Consider the following 19,119-nt stretch of genomic DNA (forward strand, 5'->3'; position numbering starts at 1 on the left):
TGATTTCAAAACTTCCTAAATGACTTATATGCATTAAAATTGACCTTAAAACAGGGTCTAAACCTTTTGACACCTATGTTAGGCTCTAGAACACATCTTAGACTTTTGGAGTATTACATTATTCCCTCCTTAGGAACATTCGTCCCCGAATAACACTAAAATTCCTTTAAATAAAAGGAATAGACTCAAGACTAGCAGCCCAACCAAAAACGCATAACAACATAAGTTACAACATCAATCATGACATTTACACATAGCAATTCAAAACTTCAATTACTACATATATAGCTCAACATCACAATATGAGGCATTTCCATCTCACAACCATATGAGCTAAACATATCATTAAGGAGTCAATAATCCAAAACTCAACCTATCAATATGCTCAATATCATTTCATAAAGACTCACTATATAAACATGCACAACATATCTCAAAACAAGAAGAATTTCCAATTTTCAAGTCTATAGGCATACTTCACAGTAATTTCACTATAACTAGATCATTTTTGCAAAACTTCACCAAAAATCAAAGCAACTTCAAATTTAGTCATTATTTTGATTATTAATAAGACAACCAACCTTCATTAGGAAAGAGATGAGGATAACGGAACTTCATGTCGGCCTCGGCCTCCCATGTTGATCCCTCAACTAGGTGGTTTCTCCATAACACTTTTACGAAGGCCACCTCTTTGTTCCTCAGCCTTTTCACTTGACGATCAAGGATTTCAACCAGAATCTTCTCATAAGAGAGGTTCTTTTGTACACCAAGACCCTTAATAGGAAGAATGGACTCGGGATCACCAATATACTTCTTAATCATAGAAACATGGAACACCGGATGAACCGAAGCCAATTCACTAGGCAACCTCAACTCATATACCACCTTACAAATCTTTTGCAAGATTTCATAGGGACCTACATAACGAGGACTCAACTTTCCTTTCTTGCCAAATCTCACCACCCCTTTCATAGGCGAAATTTGTAAATACATTTTATCACCTTCTTCAAACTCTAATTCTCTTCTGCTATGGTCGCCATAAGACTTCTGCCGGCAATAGGCTATTTCCAAGCGATCCCTTATAATATGAACCTTCTCCAAAGTCTTATAAATCAAATCGGGACCCGAAAGTGAAGACTCACACACTTCAAACATCCAATTGGGGATCTACATCTCCTACCATACAAGACATCATAAGGAGCCATAGATATAGATGAATAATAGCTAGTGTTGAAAGCAAACTCCACCAAAGGCAAGTGCTTATCCAATTTCCCTTGAAATCAATTAGACAAGCTCTAAGCATATCCTCAAGGGTTTGAATATATGCTCCACTTGACCATCCGTTTGAGGATGAAAAGTGGTGCTTAGTTTCACCTTGGTACCCAACCCTTTTTGGAATGACCTCCAAACCCTAGATGTGAATTGTGAACCCTTATCCGATATTATGGATAAAGAAATAACATGGAGACACAAAATCTCATCTATGAAGATCTTTGCATAATCCTCCGCCGAGTAAGTGGACTTGATGGGAATAAAATGAGTGGATTTGGTAAACCTATCCACAATTAACTATATGGAGTCATATTGCTTTAGTCTCCAAGGCAAATATACCACAAAATCAATGTTAATGTCTTCCCACTTCCAAGCAAGGACTTGGACTTCTTGAAGTAAACCACCCGGGTTTTGGTGTTCGGCTTTCACTTGTTGACAATTTGGACATTTTGCAACAAATTCCTCTATGTCCTTCTTCAAGCCTTCCCACCAAAACACTTCACTGAAGTCATGATTCATCTTTGTAGAACCCGAATGAATGGAGCAACGGGACCCATGAGCTTCCTCAAGAATCCGGTTCCTCAAACCAACTAAATTGGGAACACACAACCTTTCTTGATACCTCAATACACCATTCCCCCTAAGGAGAATGACTCATTAAGCTTACCATGAACCGATTTATTCAACTACATCAATGTTTGATCAAGGTGTCAACCACCAAAGATGACTCGGAGTTATGATGGACACTAACACCATCATTGGGAGAATCTTCCAATCTAACACACAATATAGCCAACCTATGACATCTTTCACTAGGTCTTTCTTGGCTTCCTCTACATGAGACATACTACCCATGGTCATACGACTTAGAGCATCCGCAACCACATTGGCCTTGTCAGGGTTAGGGCTGGCAAGGGGACGGGGAAGGGGACTGGGGGACGGGACGAAGGGGGACGGGACGGGACGGGGGACGGGGAGGGGGGATTTGAGACGAGACCGGGATTGGGGGGACGAAAATAGGTCCCATCCCGTCCTTCTATATATACGGGATGGGATGGGATTTGGGGGGACGGGACGGGACGGGACGGGACGGAACGGGATAGCATGGGACGGGGGATTCTTTTTTTTAAATATTTATATATTTTTATTGAAATGATACGTCTTTAGCTAATAAATTTTAAATTTAATTTTTGATTTTCAAATATCAAAATAAATTTTCTAATTTAAAGTTTCAATTTTCAAATTTTAAGATTCATTTTTCAAATTTCAAGTTTCAACTTTAAAGTTTTAAATTTCAAATTTGAGAAGTTTAAATTTGTAATTTAAATATTTTAAAGTAATGTAAATTGTAAACTTTAAATTAAGTATTTTAAAATTAGTTTAGTACTTTAGTATATATATTTAATTGTATATATTAAAATTAAAATTCAAAACAATAATTGTATAAAAAAAACTTGAACAAAAGTTAAAACCTTCAAATTTATTCAATAGAACTTATAAGTTACAACTTACAATTAACAAATATTAGTGGAGTAACTAATCTACGCAGCCACCTTCTAGGAAGGGTTCTGTTTCAATAAGTTCTCATACGTAAAACTAATATTTGTTACAGATATTAGATGAGTAACTAGTTTTACGCAGCCACCTTCTAGGAAGGGTTCTGTCTCAATTAGTTCTCGAATGTAATCTAATAATATCTGTTTTCTCCTTTAAAATTTAATTCTAATTGTCGCATCATATCGATGGTGATATCCTCCGGTGTTGGCAAACTTGTTAGAAATTCTTGTGCCTCTAATTCATCATCACTGCATTCAATTTGTGTTTTGATCCAAGTTGCTTGTTTTTTACTTAACTTTGGCAAATTGTTATTCCTCCTTTCGGCATTGCACCAGTCTCTAAATAAAACTGTTGTTTCCAAACTGTCTTCCGCCAATGAATGTCTATGATCACCAATTTGAAACCTTGCCGCACTGAAAGCAGCCTCCGATGCAACTGATGAAGCTTGAATAGCTAGAATATCACGAACCATTTTGCTCAAAGTTGGAAATGCATCGCTTCGTCTACTCCACCATCCTAATAAATCTTCATTGCCATCTTTGATTTCCAAGTTTTCTAAAGATTGATTAAGATATTCTTCAAAATCATCACGGTTAGTAAAATTAAGACCAAGAAAACCTCGCATATAACATGAAATTGGAACTGACGAATCAATCTCAACATTAGAAGTTTGACCAACTTCTCCTTGAAAATTTTCAGTAGTTCTATATTTTTCATACAAAACTTTTGCTTCTACTTTTATGCTAGACTTACACGCTTGACAATTTGGAATTTCTTCCGGTAAAATTTCTAAAGTTTCATAAAAAGTGTCGACAAGGCCTTGCACACCTTGTAATTTATAAGCAGGATGAAGTAAAGTAGCCGTTAAAAAAACTTGAGGAATAGGAAAAAAATATTTTTTAAATTTTTCAATCATACCTTCAATTGCAACTCTAAATTTATCTATTTTTTTATATTTACAAAATTGAATTGAAAGAGCACAAATATTTATTAATACGGATGAAATAGTAGGATAATAAATTCCCGAAAACATGGTAGTAGCATCATAAAAAAGTCTTAAAAATTGTAATAGTTCTTTAGTTTCTTCCCAATCTTCATCACAAATTCTATCTAATGGGTCAGCATTATGAGCATTAAAAACCATTTGTATGGGTCTTCTATATTTATAAGCAACCGAAAGCATTTCGTAAAGAGAATTCCACCTTGTTTTAATATGTTTTGGAATTTTTCTAGGTGACAATTCACATAGTGAACAACGCTCATTAAATTCCCTAATTCTAGCAGCATTGTTTGTATGAAAAATCCAGGTAACAGCATATTCAACTTTTACGCTACCACAATCAAATAATGAAATACCATCTTGTACAACTAAATTTAATATATGTGCAACACATCTAACATGAAAAACATTATTGTCAATTGGACATAATCTAACTTTTAACATTTTAGCAGCGTTTGTATTATTAGATGCATTATCTAATGCGACAGACATTATTTTATCTATAATCATGTAATAATCTAAAACACTTAAAATATTTGAAGCTAAATATGCACCAGTTTTTTTCTCTATACATAGTTTATAACTTATAATTCTTTTTTGCAAATTCCAATTATGATCAATCCAATGTGCAGTAATAGTTAAATAATCATTTCCATTAACACTACGACCCATGTCCGAAGTTATAGACACTCTACTATCTAATATGCTAAATAGACAACGAAGAAATTGACAATGTTTACCTTGATATTCAAAAACATCAGATTTAACAGTATTTCTTGAAAAGCCTCTATAATCCGGATTATAAGTTTGTTGAATATATTCAACAAAACCGGGATTTGAAGGAAAACTATAAGGCAAACCACAAACAGAAACCATTTTAGCTAAATTTTCCCGATCTAATTCCTTATTATATTTACGTTGTGTTATTGGACCAGCGGGGTTAAAAGGATCTAATGTTCCTTGAACCATGTTAGAAGCCCCTATCGATGCATTACCGGTAATATCTAATTCATTAATTGAAATTCCCTTTTTTCTATTGGCTAATGCTTTAGCTTCTTTATATTGAATCGGCACACAAGATAACAAATGTCTATTTAATCCCCCCGTTCCACCTTGACCCCCACCTTGTTTATGTTTAAAAGGTTGCTTACACTTATTACAAATAGCAACACTATTTTCTTTATCAAAAGTCATAAATTGCCACACAATAGAAGTTTTAGGTCGTTGATACTTCACCTTCTCCCTTGTGGGAGGTATAAGGGGTGGATGTCCAAAATTTTGCTCCGGTAAATTGATAGTCTCATTTGGAACTTCTGTCACCGGACTAGTAGGTGTTTCATCTAACTCCTCTTCTCCCAAATCAGCTTCTACTTCTTCACCTGAATTTTCATCAACATTAGGATTAATATTACCATAACGTGGTTCTAAACTTTCGTGATCGAGTTGAACATTTGAATCAATATTATAAGGAGTATCATCAACATAAGTAGAATCATTTATGTTAAATCTAACTCTACTCGTTGATTTAGATGAAGTACCACCACTTTTACTACTCTTTTTTTCTTTACTATTTTTTTTACCAAAATTAAATAATTTAAAAAGTCTACTTTCTTCGTTATCTTGTGCTTTCTCTTTTCCTTTACCGCTATTTTTTTTGCTAGAACTCATACTTAATTATATATATATAAAAAGTGTAATATAAAAATAATAATAACGCAAAAGTAAATACGAATAATAAAATATAAATATTATGAAACGAATGTACCAAACATCTGCGTTAATAGCAGACGTTAAACCGATTGTTGAAGCTTGTGATTTGTTGTAACTTGTAATTTGTAACTCCAAGCCAATACTTGATAACAAATATGAGATAATATAATTATATTTATTGATATAATATGAAAATTTTGAATTGAAAATTGAAATATATGGATTCTAATAATATGAGAATTAAAATTGAATAGAAATTAAGATTGACACTTGAGAGTTGAGAGTTGATAGAATATAGAAAATAGATGAGAGAAATGAGAATAGATGATTTTGTAAGAAATAGTAGAGGATAGGTGTATTTATAGTATTAAAAATGGGTTAAAATGTAATTATAATAACTTGAGGGTTTAAAATAAAGTTTTAAAAGTAAGGGGGTGGTAGGGGGTGGTAGGGGGTGTTTGGGAAGACAAAAAGAGGCATAAATCCGTTGGGGGGCCCACTAGCCGTTTCCCCAACGGATAGTAACGGATACTTTTTTAAAATTTAAAAAAAAAAATTGGGGGGGGATCCCGCGAACCGGCCGGTTCAACCGGGCCGGGACCGGACCGGGCCGGGTCGACCGGGACGCAGGGGTGAACCGACCCCTGACCGGTCCCCTCAACCCCCATCCCTTAATCCCCTTAAACCCTGGGGGACGGGCCGGGTTCGGGACGGGTCGGGACGGGACGCGGGCCGGGGCGGGCCAACCCGGTCCCCCTGCCAGCCCTAGTCAGGGTGGTAGAGAATACTCATATCGTAATCTTTCAACAATTCCAACCACCTTCTTTGTCGGAGATTCAACTCCTTTTGAGTAAACACATATTAAGATTCTTGTGGTCGGTATACACATCCACAGAACACCGTACAAGTAATGCCTCCATATTTTTAAAGCAAACACCAAGGCCGCTAACTCAAGATCATGAGTTGAGTAATTTCTCTCATGCACCTTAAGTTGTCTAAAGGCAAAGGCTACTCTTTACCATGTTGCATAAGCACACACCCTAAACCCACTTGGGATGCATAACAATACACAAATAATCCCTTGGTAACCTCAGGTAAAGTCAATACTGGAGGAAAGTTAGCCTATCCTTCAAAATTTGGAAGCTTCTTTCACATGCCTCCGACCACTCATATTTTACATTCTTTTAGGTCAAAGTAGTCAAGGGATATGCAATGGATGCAAAACCATCCACAAACCTCTTATAATAACCCGATATACCCAAGAAACTCCTAATGTCGGTTAGAGTCAATGGTCTATGCTAATTTTTCATCGTCTCGGTTTTTCTTGGATCAACCTCAACCCCCTCATTAGAGATGATATGACCAATAAATGCCACTGACCTCAACCAAAACTCACATTTGCTACACTTAGCAAATAATTGGTTCTCTTTAAGTACTTGTAACACCACCCCTAAGTGATCCATGTGTTCACCCTCATTTTTCGAATATACCAAGACGTCATCAATGAAGACAATGACAAATGAATCTAGGTAACTTTGAAACACCGTATTCATGAGATCCATAAATGAGCCGAGGCATTAGTGAGACCAAAGGACATTACTAAGAACTCATAGTGACCATATCTAGTCCCAAATGCCATTTTTGGTATATCCTCACCTCTCACCCTAAGTTGGTGATACCCGATCTCAATTCAATCTTAGAAAAGTAGCTTGCCCCTTGGAGTTGATCAAAGAAGTCGTCAATCCGAGGGAGAGGATACTTGTTCTTAATAGTGATTCTATTTAGTTGGCGATAATCAATGCACATTCTAAGGGACCATCCTTCTTCTTTACAAACAAAACCGGAGCACCGCATGGAGAAATACTAGGTCTAATGAAGCCTTTGTCTAGTAAATCTTTGAGTTGAGCCTTCAACTCTTTCCATTCGGCCGGAGCCATCCGATAAGCAGGAATCAAAATGGGGTTGGTATCCAGTAGCAAGTCAATACCGAAATCAATTTCCCGTTCGAGAGAGACTTTGGGAAGATCATTAGGAAAGACCTCCAAAAATTCCCTTACCACAGGGACTAACTCAATGGGAGGATTTTCGGAGTCTAAATCTTTGACTTTTATAATATGATATAGACACCCCTTAGAGATCATCTTGCAAGATTTCAAACAAGAAATGATACGACCTCTAGGAATAGAATTTTCGCCCTTCCGCTCTAGAACGGGCACATTTGGAAAGTTAAACTTCACCACGCTTGTTCTACAATCTATGGAGGCAAAGCAAGCATGCAACCAGTTCATCCCCAAAATGACATTAAAATCGACCATATCAAGTTCTACTAATTTAACACGGTAACTCCATTGGGCAACATTATTAGACAATTTCTATACACCCTCTTTGTAACCACCGATTCACCTACCGGGGTAGTTACCATGAAAGGTTCACTTAGAATATCGGGCAAAATATCAAACTTTCTAGCATTCAAAGGAGTAACAAAAGGTAGTGTATCACCCGGATCAAGTAAAGCATATACATCAATATAGGAGACTTTCAACGTACCGGTTACCACATCGGGAGAAGTCTCTTGCTCTCCTCTTGAGCGAAGTGCATAAAAGTAATTCTTCTTTGGAGGATACACATATAAGAACCACTAGCTTGAGCTTTCCCACTACCCTTGTCTTGCCCCTTCAAATTTGGGCAATCCTTGACCCAGTGGCCATTCTTGCCACACCCAAAGCAATTGTCCATCCCAATAAGGCAATCACCATAATGCTTCTTTCCACAAGTTCGCTTCTTGTTTGGTGAGCTAGTACCTCCTCCCTTTTGAGACTTAGGGTTAGACACCCTATCATTATGAGCCTTAGGGAACTTGGAAGAAACTTGATTAGAAGACCTCTTCTTAAACCTAGGCTTGTCCTGAATATCAAGTACCCTTTGAAGAACCACCATCAAAAGACCATTCCCTCTTGGCATCTCTATTCTTTCTCTTAGCCCTTGTCTCTTCCACTTGTTTAGCATGAACCATGAGACGAGAAATGTCCATACTGTCATTTAGCATAGCCGAATGACATTCCTCTTGCAAGTCATCTAACACTCCCGTCACAAAACGGCTCATTTCATCTCTAGGATCAGAAACCAAAGAAGGAGCATACTTTGACAATTTAGTGAATTTCAAAGAGTATTCAAGTACACTTATACCTCCTTGACGAATGTTGATAAATTCCACCACTTTGGCTTCCCTCTTTTTCCTAGGAAAGAACCTATCTAGAAAAACCTTCTTGAAAATCTCCCAAGTCACTGGTCCACCTCTTAAAGGCCTATTGTCCCTCCATTGATGTACCAAGTTTGGGCCACATCTTTGAGTTGGTAAGTGGCTAACTCAGCCTTCTAACTAGTAGTCAACCCCATAGCATAGAGGATCTTGTAGGTTTCATTAATAAACTCTTGGGGATCTTCCTCAACCTTGGACCCATTGAAAGTAGGGGGATTCATCCTAGTGAAATCCCTGAAACGGGAGGCTATGGTACCAATATGTTGGTTTGATCAGGGTATAACCTCCCGATTAGCTTGGGCCGTCATGGCTTGAGCTTCAGTGGAGATGGGTTGTGCTTGAGTAGTAATGGCTTGGGACATTTGGAGAAAGTCAACCCTTATGTCACCATTTGTCAAAGGAGGAGAATTGACCGGAACTTGGTAATCATTAACAACTTCTTCAAGAGGAGGGACTTGATTGCCTCGGGAGGAACTTGGTAATCATTAACAACTTCCATCAAGTCTTTGAGCGGCTGTTCTCCGAGTATTCATGTCCTATAATCACAATAAAAGGATTAGATGTTAAGGGCACATAGAGTCAAGACTCTAGAGGCACGATATTGGATTTCCAAGAAAGTGAGAGTAGCATCACATAGGTTCTTATTCATAAGTGTGGCGTGCTTCACAATTATGAGTAAGAATCTACATAGACGTGGTCAAGTGAGACATCGACTCTAAAGATATTCAACCTCATGCTCTAATACCAAGTTTGTCACATCAAGGGAGCACCCCCTAGACGTAACCGACGTCGTCGTCCTCATAGAAGACTAAGACTAGCCTCTTAGCTTACATCATTACATTAACAGGTTAAAATTTACGGAAAAATTTAAAACTTTTCTTTATCTATCGTGAGGTTTGCATAGACCTCTACCATACACACAATATATGTATATTCATATCGAGTATACAAAGACCCTTCATATATGAAGATTACTTAGGCTTCTACTCTTATTGCACATATACATATATATAAGATATAACATAGTCTTAAAACCGTATATGACATGTGGTCTCTTTGTGAGTTTACTAAGTATGTATGAGGTTATGAGACTTCACATCTACATTGCACTAGTAGGCTTAGATTAGGATTATGAGTAAGGTCTTATGATGTCTTTATGAAATGAAGTCCAAGTATGTTTATGTTGACTATTACCTTACTATGATGATGTTGGAAGTCTTGCATGTTGTCTTGAAAGAGTCTTATATGAGGTTCATGCATTATGTTGAGTCATATGTGAAACTTGTATTGTTATGATATGTTATGCCTCTATGTATGTGTATATCTGTTTGATGTAAATGAAGGTTGTACGAATGTTCACCATGGTGGCCTTAAGGTGATGCTTAAGTATGGATGGTGGAATTGGACACTATTCATGCATTGCACCAAGTGTTACTAAAGGGTTACTTAGGGGTAAAGGACTTAAGGTAAAAAGAAGGAAAAATGTTATAAAATTCTAAATAAGCCTTAATGAATCATGTGGATTTATGTGATGTTGTAATTAATGTATATGTCTATATGTGAATGAAATATACGTGACTTGGTGTTGTCATGAATAGTGTATATGCCTATGTGAACTATATGAGTTATGTTGTACTTATTGTCAAGGTTTTATGAAGTTTTACTAAAACGCATGGTGCATGGTTTTCTAAGAAAATGTCCTCTTTAAATGCATGTTTTTGCATGGTTGTCATACTTAGTGCATTTTGTACTAATACCATTCTTTTTTGACTTTTTACACAAAGTATAGGTTATGGGTGCTTAAACGATGTCTCTAAAGTGAAGGGCTTGATAGATGTTTCTCGATCTCAAGAAGAAGGAGTCCTTAAGATTTAAGGATTGTCTATGTCAAAGTTCTTATTTAAAATTATGTAATAGTTTAGTTATTATTGTATTTTGATAAGGGTCGTGTCCCTATTCTATTCTATAAATGTTGAGTCTAACATGGAAAAAGTGACTTAAAGTCTAACTATGTATTACGACTTATATTATATATATATATATATATGAAATAATGAATCTAGCATATGATGTGCTATGAAAGTTTTAAATTTTCCGCAAAATTTATCTATGATAATGAAATGAATGATGACTATGGGCTTGTATAAGACCTCCGAGAGGTCAAGTACGCCATGTTACTTCTAGGGGGTGCTCCCTGGTCATGAAAATCAACCCTTACACTTCATAAATCTCAACTACCCAAATCATAACCACTTTTACCCCCAAAGTTTTCTCCCAAAAACTCATTTAAGAATGTCAAGTTAGAGCTTGAAGAATGGATATTTCTGTCACGATTTTTCTAGGATTTATTCTTATAAGGTATGGTAGTCTTGATTCATGAAACTATTTCACCCATGAAGCCCTCAAACTTTCAATTTTAAAAGAAGCAAATTCTCCAAAACCTAGGGTTTCATTCTAAGTCATGAATTCTTTCTCAAAACGTTTCAGTTGTTTTATTATTATATTTTATGATTAAATTTATGTTTTATGATGGTTTTAAGATAAAATCACTCATGAATTCATGAATTTCTCATAACCCTAATTTATGACTATGTGATATGAGTGAATTATAGTAAGATGAATATCATGGAATTGTTCTTGTAGTAGTTTAATTAACTTAATTATGTTATTATTCATGTTTAATTGTAGTAATTCTAGGTGTTAGTGAATTATTATTCATGGTCTTTGGGGGGCAAATTATTGAGAATTATGTATGACATTGATGTTTATGTACATGCTTATGAATACTTTAGAATAAAATGATGATGATTATGGTGTAAGGGTGTTATGTTGAAAAGCTATTCACTATACACACTCATGAATGAAGTTTCTACGGTTATGTTTTGAATATGATGTGGTGGTTCAAAGGCTATTCTCAATTGTACACTAATGAATGATAATGGCATGTTATGAAAGGTTTTTCTCACAATATAGGAATTCTAAGTTGAAAGGCTATTCTCACCTTTGAATCTATGATCTATCTAATGAATGAATATTGAAATTAAGATGGGTTCTCATCCATTAGTTGAGGCAGAGTATCTAATAACAATCTTTATATCCCATTTTAATGAACTAATGTAATCAATGTTAAGGACTTCGTGGTGAATAATGCTAAGCACCGAGTGGATATGGATTGAGATGGATGCTCATCCGTGAGTTGAGGCAGGGTATCTAGTAACAATCTCTTGAGATGGATGCTCATCCATGAGTTTAGGTGGTGTATCTAGTAACAATCTCATTATCCCATAATTATGTGCCCGCATAGGATTTTAGCTAGTGGATACACCTAAGATGAATGGTAATGGTCCTACCTTAGGCAAGTAGAAGTCCCTTATTTGGTGTGGGTAACACCGGGATTGCATGATTTTCTCACATGGTCTATGTTAGTTAAGGCTTACCCCAACAATGAATTTTAATGAACTACGGCTTCTCAAGAATGCACTTCTTAGTGTGGGTGGAGGTATGAGACTTTATCCATGCATTGCACAAGTAGGCTTTGAGAGTAGTCATGGTGTATTCTTTAATGTCATAATCTCTAATGAAATGAATGTGCTCATATGATGCTAATGAGAATGTTGACTTAAAGGCTTAATGTAAAAATGAAATGTTATAACTTGAATTGTTATTATGAGTTGCTTTCTTTGTCATGACTTATTAATTGAGTATGTTCCTTATCTATGAGTATTAACTAAAGATGAGAATGAAGTTTGGTAAGTATGTTATGGTGACCTACAAGTGGCACTTAGTATGAATGGTATTTTGGGATGTCATTCATTCATTGCACAAGTATAACTTAAGGTTACCTAAGAAATGGTTCTAATGTGTTATAATGACTTACATGATGAATGTGCTTATGTCTTATGTGTTTATACTAAAAGTGCATGTTGAATCTCAAACTTGTTAAATGCATGATTTTCAACGAAAATGTCCCTTTTGGCATATTTTTGCATGGCTATCTTCAACATTTTAACAAAGTGTAGGTTCCGAATCTTAACGTGATTTCTTTGGCATAAAGCTTGGATTGACTATTCTCTAAGCTTATGGTGAGTCCTCAAGATTCGAGGACATATGAGAGTCTCTAGTAGTGTCTTTTATGTCATTTTACGTTTCAAACTATGTTTAAGGGTTGTGACCCTATCTTTGATTCAAGTTGTATTACATGGCCATGTGAGACAAAGTTTGACTTTTGTTGTTTCTAAATAAAGAATTCGATTATATGGAAAAGAGTTTTAAATTTAGTACCATTTTCTTATTTCTTATGTTATGAATGCATGAGGCTCTTCACAGTCTTGTATGACGTATTATGTCCGGGGTGTAGGCTCGAGTTGTAACAAATTGTTTGAGGAAGAGCCTTCAAAATTGGAGCTCAAGGATCTACCATCTCATTTGTGGTATGTATTCTTGAGGAAAGATGACACTTTAGCGGTAATCATTGTTGCAGATTTGAGTTAGGAAGAAGTAGATGCATTAGTTTCTTTATTGAAGAGGTTCAAGCGGTCTATTAGATGCACTATTGCAAACATTATTGGGATTCCTCTTGGTATTTGATTTCATAAAAAACAACTCATGCCGGATAGCAAGCCAAGTATTGAGCACCAAAAGAGACTTAATCCATCTATTCAAGAGGTAGTGAAAAAAGAAATCATCAAATGGTTGTCATATACCCCATTGCAGATAGTAGTTGGGTCTGTTTTGTTTAGTGTGTACCTAAGAAAGGTAGGATTACTATTGTACTTAATGCGAGAAATGAGCTTATACTAATGAGGCCAATGATTGGATGAAGGGTAAGCATGGACTACCGTAAGCAAAATGCCTAGACAGATAATGATCACTTCCCAACGTCGTTCATGGACCAAATGCTAGATTGTCTTGCCGGTAAGGGTTGGTATAGCTTTCCAGATGGGTATTCAAGCTATAATTAAATCTTCATAACTCCAGAAGATCAAGAGAAAACCACCTTCACTTGTTTATATGGGACCTTCGCCTTCAAAATGATGTCATTTGGGTTGTATAATACTCCAACGACTATGTTGATATCTTCAGATATAGTGAAGGACACGATTGAGGTATTAATGGATGATTTATCTATGGTAGCTGACTCGTTTGTTGTTTTTCTAATGCATCTGGATGAGGTAATGAAACAATGTGAAGAGTGAAATCTTGTGCTCAATTGGGAAAAGTGTCACTTCTTGGTGAAAGAAGGTGTAGTTTTGGGTCATCACATTCCTGAGAAGGGTATTGAGGTTGATAGAGCAGAAGTTGAGGTAATAGAACAGTTTCTACCACCTATCTTTGTTAAAGGTGCTAGAAGATTTCTTGGGCATGCAGGTTTTTATCGGAGGTTTATCAAATATTTCTTTGAAATTGCATACCCATTGTGCAAAGTACTCAAAAACGAGTGTAAGTTTGAATTTGATGATGCTTGTTTGAAAGCATTTGGAGAGTTGAAAGCAAGGTTCGTATCAACGCCTACTATTATTTGGAAATTCATCTGTCATGTACAACCAAATCAATGAAATCATCAATTTTACAATATAGTCGTTGGGTAAGAATGAATTTCTATAAATATATCTCAATACTAGAGATCTCATGAATGAGCTAGCTAGTTTTTCTTTTCAGTTTTGATCAAATGCAATATTGAATCGAATTTGTGATTATGAGTATAATCTCATGTTGAGTGTGAAAATTTGTTGCAAACATAAAAGCTTACTTTCACTGCAAAATTCATGGTAGGAGGACAATTCAGGTCGATGGTTTTGATCATGTCCACACTATTATATGTTTTTTACATCTTGGTCTGGAGATTTATTGTTTGTCTTTATTTTGATTTTTGTTTAATTTAAATTACTCTGTGGTGTATTTTAGGAGAATGGATGCAACTTCTTTAGATGGATGGATTGTGAAGATGTAGATATACGATCCAAATTCGTTATTATGAAATTTGCGAAGAGAACTAAGGAGTTTAAATTTGATGATGAAAGTCATAATTCAAAAAGTAATGGGTGATGAAGGAGTAGAAGAAGAGCAAATGTTATAACAATTGGAAGCTAAGTTTCATATTGATTGTTGTAGTATCTTATTTTTAGTATTATCAAGAACTGCGAAGGATGAAAAAATCTCATGTTGTTATGTGTATTCATTAAAATTATCATAGTTGTCGAAATAAATAAACATAGTTTTGCACTTTTGTTTCAACAAATGCACAAATTTTGTGCTTGTTCTTAACATAACGTAACAACATATGTTGCAACAGATAAAATACATAAACATAGTTGCACACTTTTGTTTCAACAGATGTACACTTTTGTGTACTTTTTCTTAACATAACATAACATCATATGTTGCAACAAATAAAATAAAACATTGTCATTAATTACAAACACATTGTCAATGCTCCTAGCTGCAGATACCATCCCAACAGTCCAAACCCATTGCACCCTCGAAACTATGCCACACAACTTGATGTTGGGAGGTTGAATTGGTGTGCCAGTTATAAAAAGAACTTAGTAAATCCAAGCGAGTATGACCCATTGAGGAACTTTTCTGGCACGTGCTTCATTCTTCCATTTTACCTCAACAAGTTTGACAGTAACTCGAACACAGGTGTATGAATGTCAAACTTGTCATGTTCATAAGCCATCATGTTGCAGTCATGAACATTCATACGACCTCGTACAGGAGGATATCAAAAGTCACAAAATGATTATTGTTCATGTTCATGACTGCAATAACCCTTATTAAGTTTTACATGAGAAGATATCGACCATAAATTATGAATGAAGGCAACGACGGCGCATTGACACTATTGTAGAGAAAGAGAAATTGCAGCATATTACACTTATATTGTAGAAAATATTGAAATAACAATTGGATCTGTGAAGAATAATTGAGAAACAAGAGATAGAGATGGGAGGAAAGAAGGAAATACAAAACGAAAATTAGTAAATAAGTAAATTAAATTGAAAATATGAAATGACCTTTTATAGAGGAGAGAGCCAATAAGACAATTGTTTTCAACCTTTATAATTTTTTTAATTTTTTTTTGACAATTTAATGTTCCATTTTATGGAAAATTCAAAGTGACATATGTTGCCACATATCTCCTTTCTATTGGGGCATATGCAAATAATCATGTGAATTTTTTTTACAACATAGGCTATCTATATTGCCATATATCACCTTTCTGTTGGGGTACATGCAGATAAGTATGTGATTTTTTTTACTATAAAGGCTATATATATTACCACGAATACCACATTTTCTCATTTCCTACATAATTGACATTGTTCAAATTAAACAATATAATAATCATCAATATATCAACAAAAAACACTTCACCAATTGTTTTTTTTACAATTTATCAATAAAAAGGTAATTCCAAATGGTATACATAACCATCAAACCTAAATTTAATCAATGGCGGTAATCATAACATTTTCATCTGGAAATATGAACTTTGCTTTTTTAGGTCTAGAACTATGTGGATCTTCATTGTTAATTACTAACATAGCCATCCCGAGCCTTTAAAATTTCATCATTCCATAAGAATGAAACATATCTCATGCGAAGGGATTGAGAAATAATTCCATAAGATGGTACTTTTAGTCCATCACTCAAAAACTCAGCGTATGCTGGACAAGAAGTCTAGTCTCTGCATGGTATATTATCAATTAGAAAATATAATAAACTAATAATATTACATTTCAACAGTAACAAGACAACAAAATAATGTGATATGTACAAACTATTGCTTGCTTGTTGGGCAATACCAATAATATGTTTGAGTAAGATTTGCCTTGGAAAGATTCAACAACTAACTGGTTAGTTTGGTCTTTTTGCTTAGAAAATTTAGTTGGATTCAAGGTACTTTGACAATATTATAGATAACTTTTGAATCTTGGTGAACAATTTTCTGTTCGTCCTATATGTGGACATCAAATCATACACCTTTATGCACCATTTCTTCAATACAACGACAATCAGGACCCAGTGAAACTCCCCATTACAATTTACAGGACATAAACCTCATTTGTAGGTGCCAAGACAGTTCAACAGGTATACTAAACCCTTTGATAATGTCAACAATTTTATCCTATTTTTTAGGAACAAGATTGACATTGTCGATTTATGTTATGACAAAAAATAATTAGTGATGGCACATCGATATTTAGAATGTCTTTGTTGCTTCGACTTCTTCCGCAATGACATCCACATAGATGCATCAACAATCTATTTCTATATCACTTATTTGTATGTATGAGTATGTGTTAATTAAAACAGTGAGATGAATTTACCTCATCAATCCAACACTTATTGGGTTGGGACATTTCGTAAATCAGTCCTTCTTTGAAAATGCAACTACAAAATCAAGTTGTTCGAATCCAAATTTCCACCCATTGACTAAGTAGTTATCATTGTTGTTTCTTCTATAATTGTGTAAACATTATATATAATTATTTAATGGACATCAAGAAATACTAATAATAGCTGAAATGACTTCACTTTTTTTTTTGTATGATACTTGTAGAGGCCATCGTTTATCTATTGCGAGAAGGATGCAACACTAGCAAAAGATTGAGCCGCTGGTGAACTTTCTCGTGACACTTTATCTATAAGATAAATAAAAAATACTGAGAATTTACAACTGATTATAAAATAAAAATGGGTATCAATTTATACTTATTTTGACAGAGATGGACATTTATTGCCACAAATGTACCTTTTGTTGACACACATGAATCTTCTGTTTTAATATATGAGTAACATGTTACTAAAGATGACCATTTTATTGCTCTAACACATAGGTGACATGTTCAAACATATAAAAACTATGTTGGAATATATATCAACATATCACCAATATGTTGCAACATATGACACATTTTTTCAACAAATAAAATATATGTTGGACAACTAAACAAGACTATATTTCTACAATCATATGAACAAAATGGTCATAACAAGAAGAATAAAAGCAACAAAATATGACTTTTCACTGAATTACAACAATGCATATATATTTCTTGAAAAGTTAGGGTTTATTTTGGGTTTGTGGATTTTCTTTCAAAAATAAGAAATAATCGATATCATTACGCCATTATTTAATTTTCACATATATAGAACGATTTCTTGTTTATTAACCCAAGAAAAGAACTTAATATCAAGAGTGTGTTGTTCGAAAGTAGTAATATCTTAAGAAAATGACTTATCCGTTTTAAGTCAAACACGAACTTCAGTTCAGAAAGAGAAAGTGACAGCTGGAGATCAGGAGGAAGAGAATGAGAGTATTTGTTGAGGGTCGAATTTTCTTAAGAAAACGACTTATCCGTTTTAAGTCGAACACGACCTTTAGTTTAGAAAGAGAAAGTGACAGCGAAGATGAGGAGGAAGAGAATAATAATATTTGTTGAGGGTCGAATTTTCTAAAAAATTAGAAGATAAGCATGTTGAAAAGAAGAAGAAGAAAATTTAGGCCTCATTTGTTTGCACTTAATAGAGGCCTTAATCTTAATCATTCAGATTCAGTCCATTAAATGTGTTTGCTTTTTTATTTGAATTTTAATCATTCATATTCAGCTCATTAAGTTTATTTGTTTCTTTTTAAAAAAATCTCTTAATGGGTCTTAATGAGTCTGAATAGATCAGATCTATAATAAAGTCTTAACATTTTTCAGACTCCATTAAAATAATAAATGTTTTTTCATAAATAAATTCTATTCTTCCTTGCTTATCTTTTGAGCAAATTTCAAATTTCTTCCTTTCCTTTTCCAATCGAATACCATTTTTCTTTTGAATAAGTAAGTTTTCATAATCTTATACAAGTATTTATCTAATATTGTTAATATATAAAATATTCTTGGATGAATTGATATTTATGAAAAAATAATTTTGTCACAATTCGTTTATTGCCAAAATTTCTTTGAAATAATTTATCATTGTTTCTTGAGAAAAAAATTGTTTGAGAAAACAAATAAATCATTTTTTTTTGCGATTGGTTATAATCTTATTCTTGAAACAACTTTTTGGAAAAATTATCTTGTGCTTGGATTATAAATTTTATTGATATAATGTTTAATTTATAATTTTATAAATAAATAAATTATGCACATACTCGATATTGAAAACAAACAATCTTAATAATTCGGTGTTTAGACCTTGAACTACACCTTAAAATTCAGTTTTTGCATTCAGATTCTAATATCTTAATCGTAATGCGATTCTTAATATCCAAATGTATATTTAGGTTCAAATTCTTAATCTTAATAAAAATAAATAAGATCTT

General features: G+C 34.4%; 1 protein-coding gene across 1 annotated transcript; it reads right to left on the reverse strand.

Annotated features, from left to right (window-relative positions):
* Positions 1-3,248: 3,248 nt before the first annotated feature.
* LOC114077248 lies at positions 3,249-5,509 on the reverse strand. Its single transcript, XM_027916982.1, has 2 exons — positions 5,066-5,509; positions 3,249-3,384 (listed from the first exon to the last, which is right to left on the reverse strand). The coding sequence occupies exons 1-2, from the start codon at positions 5,495-5,497 to the stop codon at positions 3,346-3,348; spliced, it is 471 nt and encodes a 156-aa protein (XP_027772783.1). The 5' UTR covers positions 5,498-5,509; the 3' UTR covers positions 3,249-3,345.
* Between the last annotated feature and the right edge of the window lie 13,610 nt (positions 5,510-19,119).

This window comes from Solanum pennellii, chromosome 5 (assembly GCF_001406875.1).
Source record: "Solanum pennellii chromosome 5, SPENNV200".
Classification (NCBI taxonomy): Eukaryota; Viridiplantae; Streptophyta; class Magnoliopsida; order Solanales; family Solanaceae; genus Solanum; species Solanum pennellii.